The 26,963-nt window shown below is 53.9% G+C and overlaps 1 protein-coding gene across 1 annotated transcript in view; it reads left to right on the top strand.

Annotated features, from left to right (window-relative positions):
• The first annotated feature begins 2,035 nt into the window (after positions 1-2,035).
• The window catches only part of GABRE (gamma-aminobutyric acid type A receptor subunit epsilon), a 37,405-nt gene continuing 12,477 nt past the window's right edge, over positions 2,036-26,963 (top strand). The window contains exons 1-3 of the mRNA XM_062006597.1: positions 2,036-2,091; positions 7,274-7,422; positions 8,114-8,181. Of these exons, the coding sequence (XP_061862581.1) occupies positions 2,036-2,091; positions 7,274-7,422; positions 8,114-8,181 (273 nt within the window). The remainder of the gene's footprint in view (positions 2,092-7,273; positions 7,423-8,113; positions 8,182-26,963) is intronic.

Here is a 26,963-nt window from a genome sequence, read left to right as displayed (position 1 = left end):
CCCTAATGCTGCTCAGACCATCTCCAGCTCTCCAAGCACCAGTTCTTCCTGGATCTCTCAGTCCTCAAGTAGCACAGAGGTGGTCAAAAGCAATCAGTGCAGTGGATTTCCCCACACACCACTTCTCATCCTGCGTCTTGAGGGGGAGCTGAGAGCATATACATGAACCCCTGGAATTTCTGTGGTCTGTTCATAACCAGAATCCTTGGGAGCTGTGTCCTCCCTGAGCCTGTGTTTGCACCTTTCCCAGCACTGGCTGCATCTGGGTCCCTGATGAACTTCTGGGGCAATCCAGTGGCTTGCTTTGAAGCTTAAAGGGCTCTGTGTCACCCATACTGCTGCCTTGATATCCATTATTGACTCTTTTGACATGTGCTTCCTGTAAACTGCCATCCCAGAGCTGACTTCTCCACATGCAGTAAAAGGAACAGAAGCTGCAGCTGCTTCCTTCTGGGGAAATGCCTCCTCAGAGCCTGCAGCTGCCTCCCAGGACTCTCCTTCAGGGCTTAAAGTGATCACTGCAATAGGCAGCAAGGCAGAGCCTGCCTAGGAAGAGCAGTGAAAAATCCCCCAGGTGTGTGCCGCTGTTATTTACTGCCTGTACTCCTGCAGCACTCCCAGTCCCCACCGAGGCTCACCCTGGCTCTGGGGCACTGGATGTGGCTCAGGAGCAGGTATCTCCCTGCCCTGCCAAGCTGACCAAACGAGCTAGTGGAGACCAGCACAGGGACTTGTCCCTGCTCCTGTGGGGATGGCTGTGACAGGGGCAGGAGTGAGCTGCTCATCTGCAGTCCCACTCCTGTACCAGGGATGGTCTCACTCCTGTACCAGGAATGGTCTCACTCCTGTACCAGGGATGGTCCCACTCCAGTACCAGGGATGGTCCCACTCCTGTACCAGGGATGGTCTCATTGCAGTACCAGGGCTGGTCCCACTCCAGTTTGAAGGGGAGGCACCAAATCCCCCTTTGTCAACAGACCCTCTGGGAGATGCAGGACCAGGGTACCAGCTCCAGTAACCCCCATCTGCAACCAGATGACAAAGGAGAGACATTGGTACCTCATGTGACTGTAACAAAGTTGGTTCTGAGCAGCTCCCACCCAAAACTCACCCAGAAGGAACCCGGCACTCCTGTTTACGAGCCAGATGCCCGAGTGCAGCTTGGCAACCGCTGAGAGCAGAGAGCGACAGGCTGAAAACCCGCAGCCCACCCGTCCCCCGCCGTCCCGCAGCTCCTGCCCACGCACCCCGCGGGTTTTTACCGGGACAGCAGCCGCACAGGTGGGACGGGCCCCCCTCCCAAAGGCCCCTGTCCGGGCTGCATCTCCCTCGCAGCTCAGCGCAGCGCGGACCGGCGCCTTGCACAAACAATCCCCCGCTCTGCTTTGCTTCCTTTCTTTTAAGGAAAAAACCCTCAAACTCTTGTGCATTTTAAAAAAGCGACTGTTGCAAGAAATCCAGCGCCTCTTACGCAGAGGGGGAGCGAGCGCTCCTCGCAGCAGCTGCCGCTGCCCGCTCCCCGCAGCAGCAGATGCGCGGGTTGGATGCGGGGGGCGTGGGGAGCAGCCCCTGCGCGGGTTGGATGCGGGGGGCGTGGGGAGCAGCCCCTGCGCGGGTTGGATGCGGGGGGAGTGGGGAGCAGCCCCTGCGCGGGTTGGATGCGGGGGGCGTGGGGAGCAGCCCCTGCGCGGGTTGGATGCGGGGGGCGTGGGGAGCAGCCCCTGCGCGGGTTGGATGCGGGGGGAGTGGGGAGGGGGAGCAGCCCGTGCGCGGGGCGGTCGGACCCTGCGCAGCCCCTCCCCGCCGCGGAGCGATGCCCAACTTTCCCCTTCCCCCGCGGCGCGGAGCGGTGCGGTGCGGAGCGCTGCGGGGCGGTGCGGAGCGGGGCGGGCGGGCGGCGGGGCCGGAGCGCGGCGCAGCGGGCAGCGGGGGGAGCTGGGGGGAGCTGCCCCCGCCCTCCGCTCCGCGCTGAGCCCCGCCGGGCCGGGCGAACCGCCGCCGCCGCCCCCCCGGGGCCGGTCCTTGTCTCGCCGAGATGCCCGGGACGGTGCTGCTGCTCTGCCTGGCCCTCGGGCCGGTCCTGCGAGCCAGGTGAGCCCCTCTTTTCCCTTCTCCCCCCCCCGATCGGGACGCCCCCTCCCCGCCTTAGTTTACGCTCCGGAGAGGAAGGGGCTGGAGTCGCAGCATCTTTCCCCACGACCCCCACACCTCCGTGCCCCTCGCGCATCCTTCCAGCCCACCCCGAGGCAGGACCGGCTCTGGTCCTGGCCCCAGCCCGGTGCCTGCGTGTCCTTTGCGCCCCGAGCCCCCTTTTCGCACGCCGGGAATCAAGAAGACGTCCCGTTTTCCACCCCGCCATCATCTCGCTGGTTCAATCCTGCCGGGGGCTCAGCTCCTTCTGGGGGTGTCCAGAGCAGGACCGGAGGGAGCTCAGCACCTCCTGGGGAGCTCCATCCATCTCCGGGGCATCTCCCCGCGCAGCCGGGCTGGACGGGAAGGACCTCGCGTCCTCTTCCCTACGCTCGCACGTCCCGCACCCCGCAGGTGCCCTCGGGGCTGGCAGCCTGGCAGGGGGAGGGCAGCTGCTCCACAGGTTGCCCCCAGCTCCGGGGCAGCGGCGGAGCGGGGCTCGGGGCTGGCAGATGCCGCCTGTCTCGCTGCCGGGGCCGGCGGCCGCGGGGCTGTGCTCTAAGCAGCAGGGAAAGGCCCCACGCACGAAGGGGGTTCAAGTTTCTTTTGCTGTTTTTGGCCGTGGTTTTGGTTTCTTTTGGGTTTTTTTTTTCCACGATTCCTAGCCCTGCTGGTGAGTTTAATGGCCAGATCGAGGAAAGAACATGTTGTCAGCAGATTGTTGCCCCCAGGGCTCGGGTGAAGAGGGATTTTACTGGCTGAAGCTAATTGGCAGAATAAGCTGCCTTAAAGCCGATCAAATCCCATTACAAATGCAGTCAGGGACAGGGAGCAGGAATCCTGCTACTAGTGGTCTGCTCTGCCAAGGCTCCCTGACCCCGGGAGCAGGCAGAAGGGCCATCCCTGCCCTCTCCTCCCTGCGCCTTCTGCAGAGCAGCTGGCTGGTGCCTGGCTGGTGCTGGGCACACGGGCTCCCAGCACAGTGCTGGTGCTGGGGGGCATTTGAGAGCTGAGAGGGGGCGTCTGTGGTGGTCCTGGCTCCTGTATCCTCCTGTGCCTGCAGAATGCTGCCACGAGCACTGCATTTTGAGAGGGTGAGTGGTAAGCTGCAGGATCACATGGAGGAGCAGTGGAGTGGTGCATTCACACGCCCTTGAGTGGGAAGATTTACCCCACAGCTGGCCCAGCTTCCCTTCTGCCCAGTCCCTCATGTGTGCCTCTTCCCTGAGCCCCTCTTTCCCCTCATGCCTGTGCATGTTGGGAGGTGGGGGGGTGATGGAGTGGGAGAGGAAGCCTGTGGGAGAAGGGAAAGCTGCAAGTTCTATCAGGGGCTTGCTCTGCAGTCACTGGGGTTTTCCTGGCTGCAGTTTGCCAGGACTGAATCTCACCTGCCCCACTCTTGATGGTGGGTGCAGGGGTGAGGAACTCGGTTCATGTCTGTGTGAGCTCTTCCCTGGGCACAACCTGCAAGACCCATCCTGGTGCTGAAGCAGGCTGGATGCTTTGTGCCAGGTGACTTGGTCCCCCCACCACAGAGCCTAATTCACCAGCATTTCCCAGGGCACTGCCATGGCTGGTACCAGGGCTCCCAGTGCTGAGCCCTGAAGGCAGGATCCCTGCACAGCATCACCCTGCTGGAAAGCTGGGCTTGGCAGGTGCTTGAAACTCTGCAGACTTGACCATTGGGTCTTCATGGAGTGTGCTGTGAATTGAGAGGTACAAAGCCATGGAAACAGGGACAGTTTAGTGAGTCTGCTTCTAGAGCCATTTGCCTGAATGTCCCTGTGCCTGGGACCTTTGGGGTGGGGGCTAGAAGTGCACGTTAGCTCATGGAAATCAGGGTGCTGATCACAGTGCTTTTCACTGAAGGGAAATGTTGTTCTTGTGTTTTGTTGCTCCATGAGAGCAGGGGAGGCTTTGAGCTGTGTTTGCAGAGGGGCTGGACAATCACAGCCCTGATACCTGCATCTGCTCCAGGATGTTCCTGTCTCAGGGCTAGGGATGGCTGAGAGGCTGCCCAGATGGGCTGTGGAGGCTCCTTCTCTGGAGACATTTCAACCCAGCTGGTTCCTGTGTGCCCTGCTCTAGGTGGTGCTGCTCTGGCAGGGGGATTGCACTGGGTGAGCTTTCCAGGCCCCTTCCAGCCCCTGAGACTCTGTGACTCTATGAGAGGGTGTGTGTCACCTTCCCAGGGGGTGCAGGTCCCAGGACAAAATCTTACTGGTCTCAGATTTCATTAACTAGGTTAAAAATAGCAGTGGGTATGAGTCCTGGTCAAGCATCATCAGCTGTCCTACCAGGTAAGGAGCAGAAGTGTCTTCAAGGGCTCATGGTACATGTTGTTCTTCCCCTCCTCCTGCCAAGGGAAACCTTGTCAGACAGTGTAGGCACTGAGGGAGAGAGCCAGAGGTGGCTTTTACTTTGACCACCAGTGTGCTCAGAAACCTCAGCAGAAGGGGTGCCTGCTGGAGTGAAGCAGAATCAGGGAGGTGAGGCAGGGCACTGTCCTGCTGGACTGCCAGGAGCTGCCCAAGGAGGGTTGTCCAAGCCCATCCAGAGATGTAAGTACATCCAAGAGGACACCTCCCTGCTGGGCAGGCCTCCTGCCCAGTGCACCTGCCACAGCCCCAACAGCTTCTGTCAGACCAGGGGCTTCCTCACCACGTCCCCAGCTCTGCCCTGCCTCACCCCCCGTGCCCACCCCCTGCGTTCCAGCCCCAAGCCTGAGCTCAGCAGTGCTGGGAGGTGGATGTTTTGACATTTCAGCAAGCAGAGGTGAGGAAATGTGTCTCTGCCTTCCCTCCTGGCTGCACAGAGGCATATGAGAACTGGCTGTGCCGTGTCCCTGAGCCGGGCGCGTACGAGAGGAGATGGAGCCACTGTGAATGCTCATGGCACGTTGGGCATCGCTGCCCATCTGCACTGTGACATTTCCAGCAGCAGCTATGGGGGACACCCACATCTCACCTTAAATCCTCTCCTCTGCAACAGCTCTTGGGCTCTTCCCTTCTCGATTTGAAATGAGGCCACAGGGAAGAGAGACTGGGGAGGAAGCAAGGGCTTGGGCAAGGTGGCATCGTAGTCACACTCCTGACCAAGAGCTGCTGTGTGTCTGCATGTGCACAGACACCCTGCAAAAGCACATTTTCTCCAGCAAAAGCTGGCTTGCTTATGCTAAGATGGCTTAGTATGGTTTAGTAGCCCAGGATTATCTGCATTAGCAGAAGGCATGTTTCTGGTAGCGTCACTGCATCTGTAACAGAGATGCAACTCTCTGGCAACACCACCCCAAGCCTCAGGGTGTTAGTGAGTGGCACTACACAGGGAGAAGCCAGGAGGCTGAGGGCAGAGTAACCAGCTGGGTTTTGCTCAGTCCCAGAGGGATATTTCAGACTCTGCTGTGGCCTTGCATCTTGCAGGAACTGGATTTTGGCAGCGCAGTGAGACACGCAGGGTTTGGTGCTGGGGGGTGATCCGTGGGGCTGCCTTCAGGTGGAGTCAAGGGGATGGTTTTGGTGTAGCTCTTCCCACTCTGCTAGAAGCAGCCTGCAAGGGGAGGCAGTTGGGATTGCTTTCCCCTGCCCTGAGCTGGGCTGTGGGCACAGATCCCTGTTTGTGGTGCTGGTTTGGCAGGCTCGGCAGTGGTCCCTGTGTCTCCTGCAGGGACTGGCAGCCACGGAGCTGCCCACTCAGCTGGGTTTGGGAGGCACACCACAGCTCCACAGGCAAGCCAGCCCTCTCTGCCGCTGCACAGATGGGGAGGCACATCCTGACTGTGTTGTTAAGACTCCTTAAGCAGCATTAGAAAGTGCAGAGCAATCAGACAGGAAACAAGAAGCTGCTGCACCGATGCCTAATGCTTGGCTGCAGGCAGCCAGCTGCACACAGCCCAGCCCTTGGTGGGGGACACATCCAGGTGCCTGAAACCTGGGGAGATGCAAAGAGTTTTCAAGTGATCCTGAGAGCAACTTTTACCTGGGGTTTTAAAAGAGGAGCATCTGATAAACTGACTGCAACGTGTCAATGTAACGCTTCCTTCCCCCCTCAGGGCCCTTCGCCAGGCTCTGCCTCCTCAGGCACAGCAGGGAGATGAGTATCAGTGGTGCCTGGTCACCCCTCAGAGCTTCGAGGCTCTAGCTGGGATGTGTGAACACAGCAGCAGCTCCTCCTGTGAGCCTCTTCCTGGAGCTGGAGCCTGGGTTGACACCAAGGGGCTGTGCTGCCCATGGAGGGCTCAGGCTCAGCATCCTCCCACAGCTGGCTGTGTCATTCCAGGGATAAGCCTGTGAATGAACTGCCCAGAGCAGCAGCAGCTGGTTGGAATTTCCTGAGTGACCATGTGGACCTAATTAATTAACCTTCCCTTTAAGAAAAGGGAAGGGTGTGGAAGGTTTAGAGAGGACAGATTTGAAAGGTAGTGGGAGAAGCTGTTGCTAAGTGGATCATGTCTAGAGGAGGATGTAAGCTTCCCCTGCCTGAGCTTGGGACTGGAAGATCAGGAAGATGGAGCATGTTTAAATGGGAGCTCATGCCACAAGGCTGGGGAGGACAGGTTGGTATGTAAAGGGAATGGGCTGTGGCAGGTCTTGACCTGAGGGCAGAGGAGTTTGCATAAGGCTTTAGAGGTTCTGTGCAGGGCAGGTGGCTGGACATGCTGCCTGGCTGGTAGTTACAGGACATCTTTCCTCTGAAATGCTTAGTTGTAAGTGCTCTGCTCCCCAGAAATGCTGTTTGGCCACTGTCCTCAGAGGAAGGCAGCTTTGGGTGTAAGTACAGCTGAAGTATTTGGGATTAACTGGCAGCTCCAGGAGCAGGGGCTGCTGGCAGCAGAGGAGGGCCAGTGGAAGGGGCAGAAATGTGGTAGGGGAGGGCAGGGACTGTCTCCCAGGCTTGGGGGATGAGCAGTGTATGCCCAAAGAGAGCTGGGAAGGGTGTGGAGCACTCCATGCCTGCTAGTCTTGACCATTGGTAGTGAGGCTTTTAGCAGCAGGGCTGAGAGGAGGTCCTTGAGCTTCTAGCAGTGCTGCATCCTCCTCCTTTAGTATCTCTGAACCCCTGCCATGCCCCTACTCCCACAGAGGGCCACAGAGCTGCCACAGAGCTGCCACAGTGATGTCTCTCTCCTTTGGTCTCTCTGCTCCAGGTGTGAGAGCACAGAGGAATACGATTATGATTACCTCAGCATCAACAAAACCTGGGTCCTGACCCCCAAGGCACAGGAGACTGATGCCACACAGATCCTGAACTCGCTGCTGAAGAACTATGACAACAAGCTGAGGCCTGACATTGGCAGTAAGTGTCCCCTGAAGATCCCTGTGGCCACCTGGGATCTGTGTCGAGCACCTTCCTTGCTTTTGTGGCTGCTGTAGTTGAGATATTTTTGTGAGACCTGGAGTCCTGTGCCCAGTTGTGGGCTCCCCAGCTGCAGAGGGACAGGGAACTGCTGCAGAGAGGCCGGTGCAGGGCCACCCAGATGCTCAGGGCACTGGAGCATCTTCCTTGTGAGGAAAGGCTGCGGGCCCTGGGGCTGTTCAGGCTGGAGAAGAGGAGACTGAGGGGGCAGCTCATTCATAGCTCCAAATCTCTCACTGGTGGGTGTCAGGAGCTTGGGGCAGCACTTTCTCTCTGTTGTATCCAGTGGCAGGACAAGGGGTGATGGGATGAAGCTGGAACACAAACAGTTCCATTGAAACATAAGGAGAAATTGTTTCAGTGAGGGAGCCCCGGCCCAGGCTGCCCAGGGAGGGGGTGGAGGCTCCTTCTTGGGGGTCTTCAAGACCCACCTGGACACGTTCGTGTATGAGCTGATGTAGGTGGGAGCTGCTTTAGCAGGGGGTTGGGCTGGATGATCCCTAAAGGTCCCTCCCAACCCCCAGTGCTCTATGATTTTATGAGATGGAGCCACACTGATCCCAGATACTCTCCTAGTCCTTGGCCCTTCACAAATGATGACCCCAGCTGATGTGTTTTCTTTCCTTTGCAGTCAAGCCCACGTTCATTGATGTGGATATCTACGTGAACAGCATCGGGCCAGTGTCTGTCATCCAGATGGTGAGTGGAGTCGTTGCTGCGGGGTCAGGTCGTGGTGGCAGGTCATGATGTGCTGTCTAGACACGGTGTGAAGGTGGTGGTGTCATGAGAAGGAGTGGATTTGTTGCCTTTCCCTTGGAAAATGTGCTGTGTCCTGCTGGTAGCTACAGCCAGCAAGGCTTGACAGTCGTCTCTGTTGAGGAGCAAGGTCCTCAAGTGCCCTTGGTGAGCTCAGCAATCCTGCTTGTGAGCTCAGGGAGAAGGGTGATGCTGCTCTTTGGTCTCCACTGGCAAGGTGTGGACAGACACCTGTGCCTGGTGGCTTTGCCATCTCCTGCCTGGGAAGTGTGTGGGCATCAGGGCTCTTGGAGCGAGTTGCACAGCCCTGGTTGAGCCAGTGTGGTGGTAGCTGGGAGGGAAGCAGCAGCTGCCCAGGAGGACTGAAATCGGTACCTGGAGATGGTTTCCATGGCAATGGCCTGACAGTGTGAGCCTGGGGTGCCCCAGCACCTGCCTCAGGCACTGTGGCTCTTCTTCAGTACGTAGCACCTTTAAACTGCCACCACCACCACCAGTGTGATGGTTTCTGCATGTGGCTCAGGACCCCACAGCACCGGGGCTGCAGAAACACTCCACACAGATGCTCTTTGGTCTGAGGAGCCTCCAGGCAGTGCACTGGAGAGCAACTGTTGGTGATGCATTTTGCACAGGAATTTTCCACTACTCTTTTCCCTGTGAAGCCATTTTTCCTCCTTTTTCTAGCAAGAAACAAACCTGGATAGAGGGGTAGAGAGGACAAAGGAGAGGTACAGCTGGGACCGCGTGGCTTTTCTTCTCTCTCAATGCAAAATGGAACAGAAAAAAGACCCCAGCCCCCTTCAACCAAAAAAGAGTTAGTTCTTGGGATGGACACGTTGTATTCAGCTTCCCAAGTGGAAAATTTCCACTGAACAAACCCTTCTGGGCTTGGAGGAATAGCATTGTCACTGTAGTACCACCTGCCCTCCAAAAAGCATTTTGAAGCAGTCCTTCTGAGCAGCCCCTGCTGAGCATGTGCCTCTGAGCAGCCCCTGCCCATGGGCTGCAGCCCCAGTAGGGGCAGCCTCGAGGCCAAAAGCTTCTGTGCCCTGGTCTCCAGGAGGACAACCACAGCCCAAGCCATGTAGATGTCATCCCTGGCTGCCAGCAGATAGGACAAGTTCCTCCATCCCATGTGAGAGTGTGGGCATGAAGCCTCAGTGCCACAAAAGCAGCAGTGCAGGGGGAAGAGTGCAGGAGCCAGCTGTACTCACCTCCCAGACACTGCTGTGCCTAGATGTAGGGCCTAAAAGTCACATTGTAGGTGGCTGTCCCATGTGCTTTGCACTGCACAAGGCTGTGCAAAGAAAAGCACACAAAACCACGGTGCACATCCTCATTCTCTTTCCCCCTTTTCCATTTACCTCACCCCTGTCCACTCCTGTTGGAAACTGCTCTCCTCCCTGTCAGAGGAGCACTGCAGAGCCATGCAGGTGGTAGCAGTACAGAGTGGCTTCTAAAATCCAGCCTTGCATCCAGAGTTCATCTCTTCTCCTAAATGGAGATACCAGGCACTGCTGCTAGTCTGGTTTCCTAAGAAACACAGCTTATGCCATGGTGATGGGTATGAGAGAACGTACATCTGGCCATCCCAGTCTTGGAGTCTTTTAGATCCACTCTGCTGATTCCAGCCATACCTGGCTGCAGGTGTAGGAGCTTCAGGTGTGCTCAGCATGTTGTGAAGCAGGATGCAAGGCAGTGACAACAGCCATCCCCACCAAATGTGAACACCACACTTACTTGCCACCAAAGAATCATGTGGGAAAGTGCTGCTGAGAGCTCCTAGAGCAGCTCAACCTGTGTGTTCAGCTCTTTCTAAGAGTCAGCAGAAGCTTTTACCCTTCATGAAGTAGGACTCCACGACTGCAGAGGGTCGCAGTGCACTTCATGTGAGCCAGGAGTGTGAAGGCAAGACTGGCACTTGGAACTGCCAACCTCTGCTGGGGAAGCTGCTACCTTGGGGCCAACCTACCCCTGTGCAGCCTTCCCAGCTGAGGCAGACATTGCTGTTTGTGGGAGTGGAGTGGCACAGAGCTGCTCGGGATGGGGAGGAGACCACTCAGCCTAGAGACAGTGAAGGGGTTTTGTGGCATCAGTCACAACTGGCTGCAGTGTCTTGCTGAAGTGCTCAGATGCCACATGCCCAGGGGTCCCTGCTAGGTCCCAGCAGTTACCAGTGATACAGAAACACCTTCATGTGACTCCCCATAGAGACTCTCTTTGGGCATCTCTCCTTCCTTGCCTCCTTAGGTAACTTCCTAAGCTTGGATCCTTGATGCCCTTGAGCTTGAAAAACTTCCTCCCTGAGATGCTGGGCTGATACTAAAGGTCCTGAGGACAGCTGGCCCAGGTCTTGCAGCCTTGGGTGGCAGAAAGCTGCCATCATTCTCATGAGCATGAAAACCAGCTCATGAGAGAGGCTGCACCCTGCTACAGCATCTCCTGAAGCAATAGAGCTGTGACATGCTGGTGGAGTGTCACCTCTAGACTTGGCTGCTTCACTCACTTGCTTAGAGTTTGTTTGCTTTTCCATGCTGATGCAATGGAGTCACTCTGTGGGTCGTGCCAGCCACTGGCAGGCTGGCATCAAACATATGATGCAGATTGTCTTTGCTGGGGCTGTATCATTCCCACTTTGTCCATGGAGCTTCTCCCAGTGTGAGGAGCTCTGCCTTCCCCCAGCTGTCAGGCCTGTCCCACGTGCCTGATCTTTCCCTTTTCCCACACATAGCTTGAGGAGATGCATGTTCCCAAGGGAAGGCAACCAGAACTTGACTCAGAGCTAGATCTTCTGAGCCCATGGGGAGATTTCTGTCTGACACACGCAGAGGCTCGTGCAGGCTGGAAGGTCCACTTGAGGGGAAACATCCCATTGATCTCTTCTGGGTGCATTGCAATGACAGTATCTTATGTAAATGCTTCTCTTTCACATAGCCAGGCTTTGGAGGAGATAAAAACCTAGTTCTGCTTTGAAGACCTATTGGCATGGTCTGTGCACCTGAAGCTGAAGGCATGGAGGGATGCTGATGTGCTGGTAGAGTAGCAGGCTCCAACACAAGCAACGTGGGTTGAACACCACTGTCCTCTGATGATCTGCTCACTCCTCAAAGGGTTAACTCCTCACTGCTGCCTTCAGCCTGGTGATGCTGTGCCAGGGCTTGGAAGCTGGCCCCTCATAGCCAGCACTCAACCTCCAAGTGATAAATCACGTCAGGAAACAAAACTGATTCCGGTCCTTAAAAATGAATAGGTGATTTGAGAATGCCCCGTGCTGGGTGTGAATTCTGCATCCTCCTCATCAATCACTTGTCATAAATAACATTAACATTCAGGAGTCAGCAGAAGGCAGGCAGGTCTGGAGAGGGAAGAAATGTAAAGTGATTTCCTGGTATCTTTTGTCGACCAGAATGGCTGTCTTGTTTCCCATTTAGGTACTGGAGTGAATGTGTTGTTCTCTCCTCCCTGGGGAAATGTCCCTCTATGCTCTGCCAGTTAAAATGTGGCTGTAACAAGGAATCAAGCAAGGAGATGGTTAGGTGACAGGACATGGAACAGGGCTTGGTTGAAAGAGGATGGGCCAAGGGTGCAGAAAAGTGAGACCACTAGGACTCACAGCTGTTTGCTCCAGTGGCTGCATGGATTGGGATTTCCTCGCCATCCCCGGGAGCCTGTTGTCTTTGTGTGGGTGTGAGGCACGTGGCCCTTCTCAGGGAGGTGGGGAACTGTGTTTGTACCCCCAGGGAAAGGGTGTGTTCAGCCAGGAGCCCTTCCAGAGTCGCCTGCAGCCCCTGGGTGCTGGCAGCAGCACCTTGAGCTACCACCCACAGTGCTGCAGCTTCCCACGGGTCTGGACACCCAATTACAATTCCCATTCAGGCAGACAGTGTTTAGATGTCCTTGGCTTATCCCTAAGCTGAGCCTGGTGCAAAGACTCACCTTGTTTCCCTGAGCACATTTGCAGGAAGAGGTGTCAGGGCAGCGAGCACCAGTGCAGGAGGCTCTGGGTTTGATTTTTCTTGCTGACTGGTCACTTGCTCAGAGGGATTTGCTGCTGGTTTTGTTTCATAACGGCTTCATTGCTATAGATTATAGCTGTAACTGGTGTCAAGGGCACCTAGAGTTCTGGTTCACTTTCCTTTAGGGATGCTTAACTCTCAGGAAATGATGCTGTAGAAGTAAAGTGGTCGCCAGCCGTTGGGGCTGAGTGTCTTCTGGTCCCCAGGACGTCTGTGAGAGGGGTGGAAAAGGTGCTGTTCCCAGCTTGGGGATGGAAAAAGTCCTGCTCAGAGCTTTTCACAGTCCTCCCAGAGGTCAAAGCTGAATGTCCTTTTCTTCCTTTCTTGCACAAACCCAAGTGTGAGGCTCGAGGAATTGAACACAGAGCACAGCCACTGTGGGAGCTGCAGTGAGTGGAGACGTGGCACCCAACCAGGGTTGAGCCACGGTTACCTGCCTCAGCTGCCTGGCATCAGAGGCAGCACAGTCAGGACTGGCTGAGAAGCTGAATGCCCCTCTCTTTGGGATGTGTGAGGAGATGCCCTTGTGTGCCAAGTTCTGTAGCAAAACTTGATGCAGCTGTTCTCTGGGGCTGTGCAGCACCTGAGTCCTGCTGGGGCTGTGCAGCGCCTCAGTCCTGCTGGGGCTGTGCAGCGCCTGAGTCCTGCTGGGGCTGTGCAGCATCTCAGTCCTGCTGGGGCTGTGCAGCACCTCAGTCCTGCTGGGGCTGTGCAGCGCCTCAGTCCTGCTGGGGCTGTGCAGCGCCTCAGTCCTGCTGGGGCTGTGCAGCGCCTCAGTCCTGCTGGGGCTGTGCAGCGCCTGAGTCCTGCTGGGGCTGTGCAGCGCCTCAGTCCTGCTGGGGCTGTGCAGCACCTGAGTCCTGCTGGGGCTGTGCAGCGCCTCAGTCCCTCTGGGGCTGTGCAGCGCCTCAATCTCATCACTTAATGATGAGAAAGATGGAAAAAGCCAAATTCTCCTCTGGTGTCTACCAGGGACCAGATCCTGCTGCCTTTGAGGTACCTGTGATCCTCAGAGCATAGGGCTAAGCTCCTGCCTTCATTATAACAAATTATTTCCTTATCTCTGCCTGTGAACGGGGGACTGGAAGCCAAAGAGGGTGATATGGCCAAATACACGTGTTGAATATTCCTCTCTCCCCTCTTTAGGAAAGAGATGCTGCACAGGATTGAATTCCTAATGCTTTGCCTGGCTGCATTAGTTACCATGCAACACACCACACAAAATTGAGGATGAAGAACTATTTTCCCACGTCTGAAGTACTGCAGAATAGATGTAATAGATTTGCATGTATGGTGCATTCGTGAAAACACTGTGAGAAAGGGGGAGGGAGGGAAGGGGGGAAATGTTTATTCATTATCAGCTGATGAATAATTAATTTACAAACCTTGTCTTGTTAAATATAAATTAAATCCTCATTTGACACACTTTATAATTTAGAAGTATAAGCCCAGCATGAATGAAGAGAACTCCCCACTGACTGCTTTCATGTAAATCCCAAGAAGCCAGGGAGGGAGGTTTTGGCTTTCAAAGTTAAATCTGACAAGAGGCAGCGGTGAGGAAGGGGACTGCTGTGATATAGGCAGCTTGGGGATCTGGGGAACTTTGTCTTTGCTCATGGTTGCTCTCTGTGCAGGGATGGCTTTGAGGCAGAGAGGCAGTGGCTGTCCTCACAACCCTCTTTCAAGGGTTGCTTCCTCCCTGCTCAGAGCCACAGGTGGCAGAGCTGCTGAATCGCAGCTCTTTGGGTAAAACCCCCATCAATGCAGCTCTATCAGTGTGCAGCAAGCTGGCAGTGAGTGGCTGAACTGGCCCAGCAGCAGGGACAGATGTCTCTAGGAGAGGAATCAGGCTCCACAGAAGCTGTGCAGGTCTGAGCCCCCCTTACAGAGAGCCTTTGGGTGGTTTGAGGTGTCTGGGCAGGGGAGCAGAGGAGCATGGCTGTGCTCTGTTGCAGGGCAGGTCGTGTGGGAGCAAGCCTTGGCTTGCAGCCCCAGGGTGCTGCTGCAAGGCTTGGCCTCATACCTTCATTTCTTCTTAACAGATGGGGAAACTGAGACCAGTAGTAATTGTCTGGCTCTGAGGAACACTTAAGTCTTGATTATACTCAGCTTTGGCTGCTTTGGAATAAGTAGCAAGGAAATGAAATGAAAATGGCACACTTTTTAACATGCTTAAATGTGTTGCTCTGGAGCAGGAGATAAGCCCATAGGTAAAGGAAATTTGTTACGTCCCCCCTTCATCCCTGACAACAACAGACTCCAGCGGCTGCACGGCACTTCTCCACTGAAAGGACTTCAAACTGCTTCACAAATCACCTGCCTAGGAGGCAACAGCCCAGATGCACCCACTTCCAGGGTGGATGGCAGTGCCTGAAGCACGCTGCAGTGCTGTGCCAAGGACTGTGCGCTGCTCCTGGGCTGCCCGCTGTGCAGCCAGGCAGGCAGCAGCATCCGTGTAGCGAAGCAGCTCAGGACACGTGCAGGTGTAATGAGCTGGGTCAGCCTTTGGTCCCAGATAAGGATGTATCTCATAGAAACTGAAAGTGTTGGGAAATGAGTATTGCTCACTAAGGGCTTTTTCTGGCCGTTGGTTTCCACGCCTGAGCGATGGCTCAGCGCTGCAGGAGCTGGTTGTGCATTTGTAACACCTTCACCAACACTCCTTTCCTCACAGAGTGAGTACATCTCTTGATTCCTTGATGTTCAGGAAGGGTGACCTGAGCACATTCCTGCATGCCCAAGTGTGAGGAGAGGGCCTGTTCCTCACCTGGCTGCTCACATGAGGTCGGGTAGGCAGCAAAGGGCAGCAGCCCTCCTGTAGCCAGCCTTTGTCACTGCCTTAAGGAAAACAAATTGTGAGGCCAGGGAGGAACAGCACCACTCATGTGGGACAAATCACGAGCTGCAACAGAAGGGCTAATGAAACAAATGAGTTATTCCCACCCTGACTGTATCCCAAGAGCTTCCCCAGCGTCCAGGGTCTGCTCCCAAATGGGAAAAGGGCTGATTTAGTCACTATGAATAATTCAGCCAGCTCCTTTTATTATCCAGAGCACACACTAATCCCCTCCAAGATATTTTCTGTGTGACATCCATGTTGGGTTTTTTGTTTATAGGCTGTTTATTGTGCAGAAAACACAAGGAATCTGTTATCAGAAACCATGAATAAAAAGCTGGGTGTTTGCCTCTAAGATTTGGAACTACATAAAATGTGAAAACCTGGACAGTGGCCTCCTGAGGAGAAAAGTGCTTTCCTTCAGAGGCATTTCTGGAGAGCAAAACCCTAAAGTTAATTAACTGTGCTCCCCAGCCCACCACCAAATGGGAGGTGTCTGTGTGCTTGGTCAGGTTTAAGCTGCAGGGTCAGTCCTGGCACACAGGTGCCACAGCTCCCAGCGCATGGGATAAATCAACATCCACAATGAAGCAAGAGGCTGTTGTGAATTCCTTCCCAGACCCAATCCCCAGCCTTCTGCTGACAGCAGTGGCTCAGCCCCCTGTTCATTTTGTGCCACGTTTCTTCAGCCAGGCTGAATGCAGAGGGGTTTTTGCCCTGAACCCTTGCAGTCAGCCCAGGAGGGATGCTTACTGCAGGCTCTTCCCAAGTAGCCAGTGTGCTCACTGAGTCTGACCTGAGAGCACTGTAACTCAGGATTCCTCAACCTTGCCCACAGAAAACTTCTACTGCAGCTCATGGCCACAGCAGCTGAGCCTGGACTCCCTGTCCAGAGGTGTCTGCCAGCAACTTGAGTTTCTTGCTTATTAATAGACCATGAGACTTAGGCCAGAGACTCTCCTCACTAGATCCCGGAGCAGGCTGGAGGGTTGTCCCCTGGCTGTGCTGGCAGATTGCAGCTCCCTCTCAGTTTGGATGGATGTGCTCTGGCAGGGCATTAAAAGCAGCTTGGCTGTGCTGCACCTGCATGGCCATGGCTGCAGTCATAGAATCACAGCATGGTGGGGGTTGGAAGGGACCTTTAGAGCTCATCCAGTCCAACCCCTCTGCTGAAGCAGCTCCCACCTAGATCAGGTCACACAGGAATGTGTCCAGGGGGGTTTGAAAGCCTCCAGAGCAGGAGCCTCCACACCCTCCCTGGGCAGCCTGGGCCAGGGCTCCCTCACTCAAACAGGAAAGAAGTTTCTCTTATGTTTAAGTGGAACTTGTTGTGTTCCAGCTTTTGTCCAGTACCTCTTGTCCTATCCCCTTGACAAACATCCCCTTGACAAACATCTTTTAAATGCTGGTAACTGCTAATGAGCTCCCCCTCAGTCTCCTCTTCTCCAGCCTGAACAGCCCCAGGGCCCGCAGCCTTTCCTCACAAGGAAGATGCTCCAGTCCCCTGAGCATCTGGGTGGCCCTGCAGTGGCCTCTCTGCAGCAGTTCCCTGTCCCTCTGCAGCTGGGGAGCCCACAACTGGGCACAGGACTCCAGATGAATCCCTGGGCAGTGGGAAGGGACAGTTTTCCTCACCCTCCATGGGCAGGGATGTGGGCTGAGGCCTGTGTGGCTCCTGGGGTGATGCAGCTCCCCAGCACAGGCCAGGAGCTTGTGTTTGATTCAGGTTTGTGATCTGTGCTCTGAACCTCATTAAATTGATTCCTCCAAGTCAAAGGGAAAGCGTTATTGTGTCAAACCTGAAAGATATAGGCTCTGAGCTGTCCCAGCAGTTGTCACTCAATGGGCTGGATTGCTTCTAAGGCAGAGCTGATTTATCTGAGCTGAAGGTTTTAGATCTCTCAGTGGGAGAGGTCTGGACATTTCAGGTGTGTGAGAGCCAAGTCAGAGAGTTGCTCAGAGGCTGGGGTTTCTGTTTTCTGGTCTAGGGTGAAGAGCCAGCATTGTCAGGGAGTCTCACTGTCCCCTCCTACCTGGGACAAACAGCCAGCATTCTTAAGCAATTTCTGAAGGAAAATGCCTTTAGGGACAATCCAAATGGTTGCACTTAGTATCATCAGATTGGTTTGATTTGCTTTCCATATGGTGATAAATTGTGTTCCATAAGTTAAGCAAGAAAACGAGTGTTTGAAAGTGAAAGTGAAAATGGAGTGACTCAAATAGATAAGGGTGAAGTGGAATATTGTGTTAGCTGGCTGAAGGAGAAACAGGGTTTCTGAATGGAAGGCTGAGGCTGAGCTCATTCATTGTAGGTTTTGGCAGTTTGAATTTATCTGCATCAAAACTGGTGGGGTTTTTTCTCTTGAGTAGAAATCAGCTCTGTTTTGTTCCCTGCATGCCCAGACCGTGCAGTCCCACCGCCTCCCCTTCAAAGGCCCATGTGAATTCCTCCTGCTGCAAATGTGGGATGAAATGGAGACTGTTTCTCAGAGTGGCTGGGGGTGACCAGAGGCAATATGCTTCACAGTCCCTTTCATGCCTCCATGTTAAAGGCTGAATATTCAGACTATTACATCCCATCTCCGTGCACAGGAAGGGTTTAATTGCCCATGATACAAATTGCAAGCGAGCAGCAGCGGAGCGGTGATGCTGCCAGCTCGAGCCTCCCCGTGGCACTGGGGCTGGCTGGGCTGAGGCAGAGCTTTGCTGCTCCTCCCTTCAGCCCCTCACATCTCCTCTGTGCTTCCAGGCACTTCCCTGGTGCCTCTGTGTCTTCAGCTCGGTGTCTTTTGTGCTGATGGGTGGGCAGGTAGATCTTCAGGCTGCCTCACGCAGGCAGGCAGCAGCCCATCCTTGCCCACTGCTGCAGCCATTTCACACCACCACTGCTGAGACTGGTTCCCAGTGCAAACAGCTGCTCAAAGCCCCAAAGAAATCATGCTGGCTGCAAGAGGCACTCTGAGTAGGGGAATACATCTGGTCAGGGGTCTTGGGCTTGCTGCGTACTGAGCTTAGCGTGTGCTGGTAGCATAGAGCTGGTGGTAGCTGGAGACCCTGGTCTAAGCTTTGCTTGTCCTTCTTCATGTCCAGAAGGCTTTGCTGTGAGGATGTGTGTGGTTGTTCTCTGACAATAGCTCCAAGCATCTCATCAGCTTTGCTCAGCTGGCAGTGATAAGGGCTCACCCGCAGGCAGATGCACATGGGATGTGTGAATAAGAGCAGGAGTGTGGGTGCAGGAACACCTCATCTCTGTGTCACTGGGGAAGAGAGAAGGTCAGAGCAAGGGCTTTGCAAATGTTGTAAGCCTGTGACACCTCCCATGCCAGACCAAGTCTGTCATTCTCCTCCACAGACACCCAAAGCCACCTTCCTGTAGTGAGGACAGGGAGAGGGAGTGGAGTTAGGCTGGTTGATCCTACAGCCACAGAAAAGTAAGAGGGTGAGGTTAAGACGAAAACTGTCAGATCTGCTCTTCATTTGCTCCTTGAGAAAAATAAAAGCTGAAGGCAAAGAGAGCCAAAATATTCCAGGCAACCATTTCCCTTCATGATCTGGCAGTGGTGGACTGACAGAGCTGTCCAGAGCTTGCAGCCTTGCTTTGTCACACAGATGTGCACCTTGTGAGAAGGCACAATGGGCCCTGGTTCCCCCTGCCACAATGAAGAGCATGTCATGTGGTGACATAGTTTAGAGCAGTGTGCCAGAGGGATTTGCAGAGTAAATCTCAGCAGGAGGCTTGTGGAGGAAGGGTCCCTGCAGAAAAGGCAGGGGATGGAAGGAGCACAGGGAACAGGGATGGTGGGCACCCAGTTTGAACTGCAAGGGAGAAGCCAAGCTCCCTCCCTGCTGCTCAAGGCTGTGTGAATGGGAGCTCTGCGTGCAGCATCCTGCCAAGCTTCCATCCAGCTCTGCAGCAGCGAGCTCAGGGGCTGCTTGGACACTGATCCTCTCTCACTGGATCAGCAAGAGGGGAGAGGAAACCCCCTCTGTGTTACTGGCATCACAGAAAGCCAAAGGCAGGTCCAAGTGCTGGGATGTGATGAGGAGCAGCAGAGAATGGGCTACCCAGCTCCTGGGAACTTTGGGCTAAGCTCAAGAGCCAAGACTGTTTGGTTTCTTTGTGTGTGTGACTCTGGGATATACAAGCTCTGCCAGTGCATTCCTTATAGCTCTGTGTAGAAAACCTGAGCTGTCATCTTTCTCAGTACTCCTCAAAGATATCCTCAAGCCATCTAGGCGAAGGCAGAGTGGTTGAGTTTTAAAGGAGGCATTTGCAGTAGGCTGAGTCTCTACAAAACAATTGAATAGTAGAATACCAGCCTCTTGTTTCTGAGGAGCCTTCCAGCTGCTGGGTGCTGCAGGAAGGAAAGTGAGAAGCCCAGAGCAGGAGAGCTCTGCAGGTCCTGCGTGTCCTGGCCTTCAAATGATCACTACACCTGGTCTGAACTGTGGGTGTATGCCTGGAAAGGAGGATCAGTCAGACCAGGGACCCTTCTCTAACTCACTCTCTAGCTCACTTTGACCTTCAAATACCCAGCAACAGAGACAGAAAGGAATTGTTCTTTCTCTGTAACCTGATTCATTTCTCTGAGCTGCTCTCCTCAGCTTGGTGCTCCCTTGAAAGCTCACGAGGGCTGGGCTGTGATTCTGTGGTGGCTTGAAATGAAGAGCTGCGAAGGGAAAACCAAAACAAAGCAGGGAGAAGGAGCTAAATCAAGGAACTGTCAGGGCAGGGATTGAAGGCTGGCAAGCACAGCAAGGGGGCATGAGAGACAACATCAAACAGGTTTCCTCGAAAGAGTCAGTGGAGCACTGTCACCTCCTTCAGCCGTGGTGGCCAGGAGAGAACAGTGTCAGGAGTGAGGATTTCTGCAGAGGGCACAGCACCTTCCCTTTCTGTGAAAGCAGAACTTCCCCAGGTATTTTTTTAACTGTGCTTTTTCCCTTGGGGATGAGGATTTGGAAGGGATTTGCACAGGCAAGCAGGGGTTTTTGTCCTGGCTAGCACAGGTGTTTCCATGCAAGGGGTGGCATCCCAGGGACATGGGTGCACGGTGCTGTCTCAGGCCTGATGTAGCATCAGAGCTTGGGCAGTGGGTCTTTCTCTCTGATGCCACCCTGGCTCACTGGTTCTGGGAGGCTGTGGTGGGTTTGTGTGGGCAGGTTTTGGTAGTGGGGGTCCACAGGAGTGGCTTCTATGAGAAGCTGCCAGAGGCTTCCCCTATATCTGCCAGGGCCAGCCGGCTCTGAGATGGACCCAACGCTGGCCAAGGCAGAGCCCATTAGCCATGGAGGTGACATCTCTGGGGTTAATGTGTTGGACAAGGGGACAAAGTTGCTGTGCAGGTGCTGAACTGCAGCAGAAGGGAGTGAGAATGTGACAACAACATCTCTGTAGACACCCAGGTCAGTGGAGAAGGAGAGGTGCCCCAGGTGCCAGAGGAGAGATTCCCCTGCAGCCCATGGTGATGTTTTGTGCCTCCTGGTGATGCTTTGTGCCTCCTGGTAATGTTTTGTGCCTCCTGGTGATGCTTTGTGCCTCCTGGTGATGCTTTGTGCCTCCTGGTAATGTTTTGTGCCTCCTGGTGATGCTTTGTGCCTCCTGGTAATGTTTTGTGCCTCCTGGCGATGCTTTGTGCCTCCTGGTAATGTTTTGTGCCTCCTGGTGATGCTTTGTGCCTCCTGATGATGCTTTGTGCCTCCTGGTGATGTTTTGTGCCTCCTGGTGATGCTTTGTGCCTCCTGGTAATGTTTTGTGCCTCCTGGTGAAGTTTTGTGCCTCCTAGTAATGTTTTGTGCCTCCTGGTGATGCTTTGTGCCTCCTGGTGATGTTTTGTGCCTCCTGGTGATGCTTTGCACCCTGTTGTGACTCCTCATGTGGCTCAGCTGCCATGGCTGGGGGTGACATCACTGCTTCAGTGCCAGCCTTGGGCTCTGCTGGCTTCTTGACCCTGTGAACGTGCTGCCTGTGAGGCTGGTTTGGCAGAGCTCAGTGCTTGCTGAAAGCAAGTGACTCTCACAGAGGAGGGAATGTTTAGGAGAAGGCTGTAGGGATTTCCCTGATCCTTATACTCTGTCCCTAAAGCTTCTGAGTGGCCACTGCAGGAGCCTGTTGGGACAGAGGGACACTGTCTGACACTATTTACCCATTCTTATCCCCTCTGGCTTTGCATGCTGCTATGCCATGCCATGCAATTCCTGCACTGGAATTGTCAGAAGTTCTGACTGATCCACACAGAAAGCTGAGCTCCCATGGCTCCCTGACTGCCACCCTTTCCTTCTTCTCCTGACCTCAAAGCACAGCTTCGGTAGCAATTTCTTCATCACCAAGACTGCAGTGAGAGGGACTTTGTGTCTCTTGCTGGCTGGTTGTTTAGCCTGCAGAAAAGGAGGCTGGGAGGAGACCTAATCACTTTCTATAACTACCTGAGAGGGGATTGTAGTGGGGGAGATTGGTCTCTTCTCCCGAGTTACAAGCAACAGGACAAGAAGAAATAGCCTCAGGTTGTGCCTCAGGAGGTTCAGATTGGAGATTAAGAAGTATTTCTTCACCAAAAAGGTTGTCAAGCCCTGTAACAGACTGCCCATGGAGGTGGTTGAGTCCCCATCCCTGCAGATACGGTGAGGCTTTTGCAAAGCCACATAGATGTAGCACTGAGGGACATGGTTTAGTGGTGGCCATAGCAGTGCTGACTTAACAGCTGGACTTGATGACCTTAAGGGTCTTTTCTAACCTAAATGATCCTGTGAATCTCTTTGCATGACAGTTGGCATCCATCTGGTGAGGCAGCAGCAGCAAGAGGCTCTGCTGGGCTCTGGCAAAGCCAGTGGTGATCCCTTCTGATCGAGGTTCCAGACTGGAGGCAGGGAGACAGGCCCTAAGGCTAGAAGGATGCTTGCTCTAATACTTCAAAACCACACAGCCACACACTGTCAGATGCCTCTGACAGCTGAAGACATTCATGTCATTGAATGCTGGGAGCTCTTCCCTGCCTTCCTTCACTCCACCCGAGGGCCATTTCCCTGCTGCTGGACACTGCTCTCATTCCTGCCTCTCCATCCTAGGGAGGAGGCTGAGAGGCTGCAGTGTCCAGCTCCTGATCTGAGCAGCAGCCTGCAGGCAGGCTCACAGCAATTCACCAGCCCAGGACAGTGAGTTTTGTAGGGACAGAGGGATGTGCCAAGGAGCATCTCAGAGCTAGATGAACAAGTCGTGCTCCCAGGCAGCAATAGACTTGCAGATGCCTCCATGGGGACAAACTGACTAACCCAGACACTTCAGGAGTATTTAGGACTGGACACCCTGGGTGACTGTGGGACCTCCTGCCTTCCTTTGCCTAGTGCAGCTGCAGCTGTCCCAGCCCTAGTCAGCATTAGCCTGCCCATCCCAGTGTCTGGTTTTAATTGCAGTGGGTGGCATGGGAATGGGAAGTGCAGTTCAAGAAATTCCACCTTCTCCTCTGGACCTTGCCAAGCTGTCCTGGAGGAGCAATCTTGAGGAGTTAATTGTATGCAGTGAGAAGGTTTCTCTTCTGGCCCTTTCAAAGGAAGTTTGGTTTTGTCTCCTCAAACACCCCATGAGCTTAAAGGGCAAATAAACAAGAGCACTTGCTCAAAGTGCTAAGTATTCTCTTTCAGTTACCATATGTGTTTCTATCCTCCCCTCTTCTCTTCCCTCACCTGCTTTCTCCTGGCACAAAAGATGTTGCTTCCAGCCCAACATTGTGGAGAGCATTTAGGCATTAGCAGTAAGGTTTGACATGCAAACAAGGCTTTGGACAGACATGGCTTTTGGTCTGCAAACAGCCCAGGCATTTCCTAGGATCCCAATGACTGAGCTGCATCCTTGCTTGCATCAGAAGGTGCTTACACATGACTTTCCACCCAGGCCATGTCTTGTCCCCAGGCTGGTGAAGAAACAAAAAGATGCAGCTCCTTCCCTGTGGTGCTTTACATAATATTTCGTTGAAGTGTTCAGCCTCTTCCCCTTTAATTGATTCTGCCCCATCTGCATACAGCATCCTGTGTCTGCACCTCTGCCTTCTCAGTAATAACCTTGTCAGGGACAGTGCAGACAGACTGTGCTTCTATAAACCAGAGCCTGGCTGATGTCATGTCTCGACTCAAGGACTTTCCTTGATCCTTTGGGTAATGACTGTTAATCAGATGCTAAAACACACACGTCTAGGTCATGTGTCCCTGGGGCTCACAGTGAGAGAGACTCTGAGTGCCAGGCTGCAGCTCCCATGAAAGAGAACTGCACCGTGGCAATCTGCAGCCATCTTGGGGCTGCAAGTTTGGAGAGAACCTCACTGAAGGACAGGGAGCAGTGCTACAAGGGAACAGCTCGTCAGAAAGGGTTTGAGGGTGGCAAGAAACAGTCTGGGGTGGTTGGTTGTCATGAGTATAAATCCTTCCCTTTAGATGTCCCCTCTTGCACATGCAGGCAGGTGTGAGCAGGGGTGTGTGGGAGTGGGCAAGTTGAGACCTCAGAAGCCAGCACTTGGTTTTGAAAGCCCCCTCCCTGTCTGCAGAGACTCCAAGGGCCAGCAGGCCACGACTGGGGGGTTTGCAGTAGACAGAGCAGCGTGGGCAGTGTGTCTTGTCTGAAGGCTCTTGACACGAGCACAGGACACTGTGATGGGTTTTAGCAGCGGCTTTGTATTATAAAAAGAACTCTGTCTCAACTCAGATTCCCTGGACAGAGGCAAAAGACATCGAAAGGACAGCCCTGCCAGGGTTGCTGCAGAAGTGAAACAGATGGGAAGTTCAGTGTGTCACCTTGAAAACACAGATCAGCAGAGCTCTGCTCCTTTTGCCCTCGTGAGCTCTCCTCGTCACTCCAGCACCGTGCCCAGAGAGCTCTCTGGGATCTGCTGTGGACAGAGGAAGACCTTGGAAATGGAATGAAACTTCTGTTCTCATTGTTTTGCTCTTTGTGTTGGCGAAACAAAACTCCCAGGGAGCAGGGACACAGGGGCAAGCGAGATGTCTCACACTACCAGTGGCAGAACTGCTCGGTGCCCAGCACTGGGCTGTAAGTGCACATCCCCTCTGCTCTTCCTACCCACAAGCTGTGGGGACAAGAAGTTGTGCATCGGATTTGGGGGTGATTCTGAAATAAGGGGGTTTAGTTTCATTGACTTATTTGGTCTGGAGAGTGTCTCCAGACTTTTTGCTATCGCAGAGTGCGTCCTCTGGGATGTGGAGCTGGCTGCCCAGGGTTTGTCAGAGGTGTTTGTAGGCTGGGAGGGATGTTGTGGAGAGGAAAATGCTCACCTGTGTGGGGCTGTGTGGGTGTGGAGCTGCTGAACACAGTTCTGTCTGGAAGGGATGTGCTTGGGATGACCCCTGTGTTGCAGAAGAGGGAAATTGGAGGTGAGGCTTCCTGGCTTGCCTTGAGCTGCACAGAGTGACCTGCCAGCCCTTGAGAGAAACACACCCCATTCCTGGGTCTCCCCAGAGGTTTTCCTGATTTGCAGCACCCCAAAGACTTTACCTGTAATTGTCACTCAGCTTGACCCTGAGGCACAGAGCCATCAGATTCACGCCAGCCCAGCTGAAGTGCTGGCCATGCCTCCCAGGACAGCAGCCTGCTTTATTGTACTGCTGCCAGGGCTTTGCTTGGAGGTGCAGAGGGAAGGGGCCTCTATGAATAAAGACAAGTCTCAGAGCAATAAAAGCCAGAATGAGACTGACTAGGATATTAATCTCTCAGCCACACTGTTACTTAAACTGCCTCTCCAGCAGAGGAAAGTGGAGGAACCTGTTTCCAGGTCTCTGTTCTCTGTTTGGAGGTTTTCCTTATTGCTGTTGAATACAAATGAAGCTCCAAACCCCACCTTTAAACCCTTAAGTTTATCCTAATTTAGGGAAACACCTAAGACATCTTCATCTCGTGGTTTTGCTCCTCTCTTGGACATTTGTCAGAAAGCTGAGCTCTTAAAGAACACAGAAGAAGAAGCTTGTGGATGGATACAGAGGAACCATGGGGTACCAACTTCTCTGTGTCCCACTAACTGCACCCTCGACCAGGGTCAGCTGAACTGCATGCACAAACCTGCTTTGAGCCATTTGAAAAGGCTCTTCTGGCAGTGCATAGCTGTTCTGTGTAACTGGAAGATGCAAACTGCTCATTTCAAGTTGTGTCCTGCAAACCCTGGGAGTTGAAGTTGTCAGTCTGAAGTGGGGTGGCCCTAACTCATATCTGCTCTGAACCCTGGGTGGAACTTAGTCTAGAGCCAAGTGCAACTGGAAGTGGGAGATGATTCCCCATGTGTGTGCAGGTACACAGAGAGGTGAGAGAGGAGACACAGGGAGGAGCTGGGGCATCAGGATGAGGAGCAGCGGGATGCTCCAGGGCCATGAAGATTGGGGCAGAGTGGCTGAGGCTGGCATGACCCAAGGAGCAGTGTATCACACAATGAGAAGGGTGACCAGCTGTTGTGCTGGGCCAGGCTGATTCCTGAACCTGTTTTCCTTCAGGCTGTAAATGTTGGAGTTTTCTTTGAAGTGGCTTTTCACACAGAAGTTCCACAGCTCTTCACTTTGGGAACAAAAGGGTTTGGGAGTGCAGTCAAAAGTTATTCCTGTCAACACCACATCCCCTCATTTCCCACACTTGCTTTTGTACAGGACTGGGGGTTTATTCAATTCAGTGTTCTCAGCTTTAACCACTTGCTGGAGCTGGGTTTCCACCAGCATCTGTGCTGCCCATATGAGGAGAACGAGGGCTGATCAGCGATGTGCAGCAGTGGCAGGTGATGATGGTGGCCAGGGGCCAGCCAAAGGGCTCAGCTGGCCACGAGCTCCCAGCAGCAATGCTGCAGGGCCATCCTCAGCAGTGCATGAGCTCAGTGACAGCATTCAGGGTAGGCAGGCTGCAGCCTTTGCCTTAGGGGCAGTAGGCTTTCTTATTTCTTAGCTGAAGTTGGGTGTAATACTGCGTGCATGCCAACGTGTGTGATCCAAATGGCACGACCTAACTGTTGGAGTGATCCCTCCTCATTCACTAGCTCCTTCTGTTGAAAATGTTAAAAAAGCCCATGCTTTTAGAGAGAAGTTAGCAGCCTCCATGTGCTGAGTGGCAGATGGTACAGTAACGTCGGAGGCGTATTTTACAATAACCTTTCTCCACATGAGGGAATCGAGGTACTGTGAAGTCTCTTTCCCATGCTTGAGGATGAATCAGGGGCAGAGAGAAACTGCAGGGCTGCAGGAGTTTGAGAAACAGCACTGCTGTTAAGGTTTAGGGGCTGAGGTCCTTCTGTCAAGCTTTAGCTCTTGAGCCTTGGTCAGCCTCGGCTCTTCTGAGGTCAGGAAGAGTGTGAGGCTTTTCCAGAAGACAACCTGGAAACAGAAGGTTGTCTTTCCAGAAGACAACCCTGCTTCATGTCAGGGTCTCCCATCAGAAGTGCTTACCCCTCTCCAATGACTGAGGGAACACATGGTGAAGCACCTCCTGTGTTAATCACCTTGGGCAGCTTTTAATCACCTCTGCAGCTAAGTGGGATCTGATTACTGACCAGAGAAAGGTGTGAGCACTGTCCCACAAGGTCCCTCGGTATCAATGCAAACCACATAGAATGAGAGGGGTTGGAAGGGACCTTTATAGATCATCTAGTCCAAACCCCCTTCAGAATCAGGTTCATCTGCTGGGAAGAGCTGCTAAAGCCTTCAGGAACTGCTGGGATTTAACTTCAGCTATCAAGTAAGTACCACACAGCCTCTCACCTGCTCGTGGTCTGGGGAGGGAGTTGGAAGGGCAGAAGTGCTCCCCAAGGCCAGAGCATTTTTGTGTAGATCTTTGCCTCAGGAAATTCTGAATGAAAATACATTTGTAAATGCCAACATTTCCCAATGAGTTCCCCACC

The sequence above is a fragment of the Colius striatus genome, chromosome 13 (genome assembly GCF_028858725.1).
Source record: "Colius striatus isolate bColStr4 chromosome 13, bColStr4.1.hap1, whole genome shotgun sequence".
Classification (NCBI taxonomy): domain Eukaryota; kingdom Metazoa; phylum Chordata; class Aves; order Coliiformes; family Coliidae; genus Colius; species Colius striatus.
The sequence above is the reverse complement of the archived record's forward strand: the minus strand, read 5'-3'. Positions and strand labels throughout refer to the sequence as shown.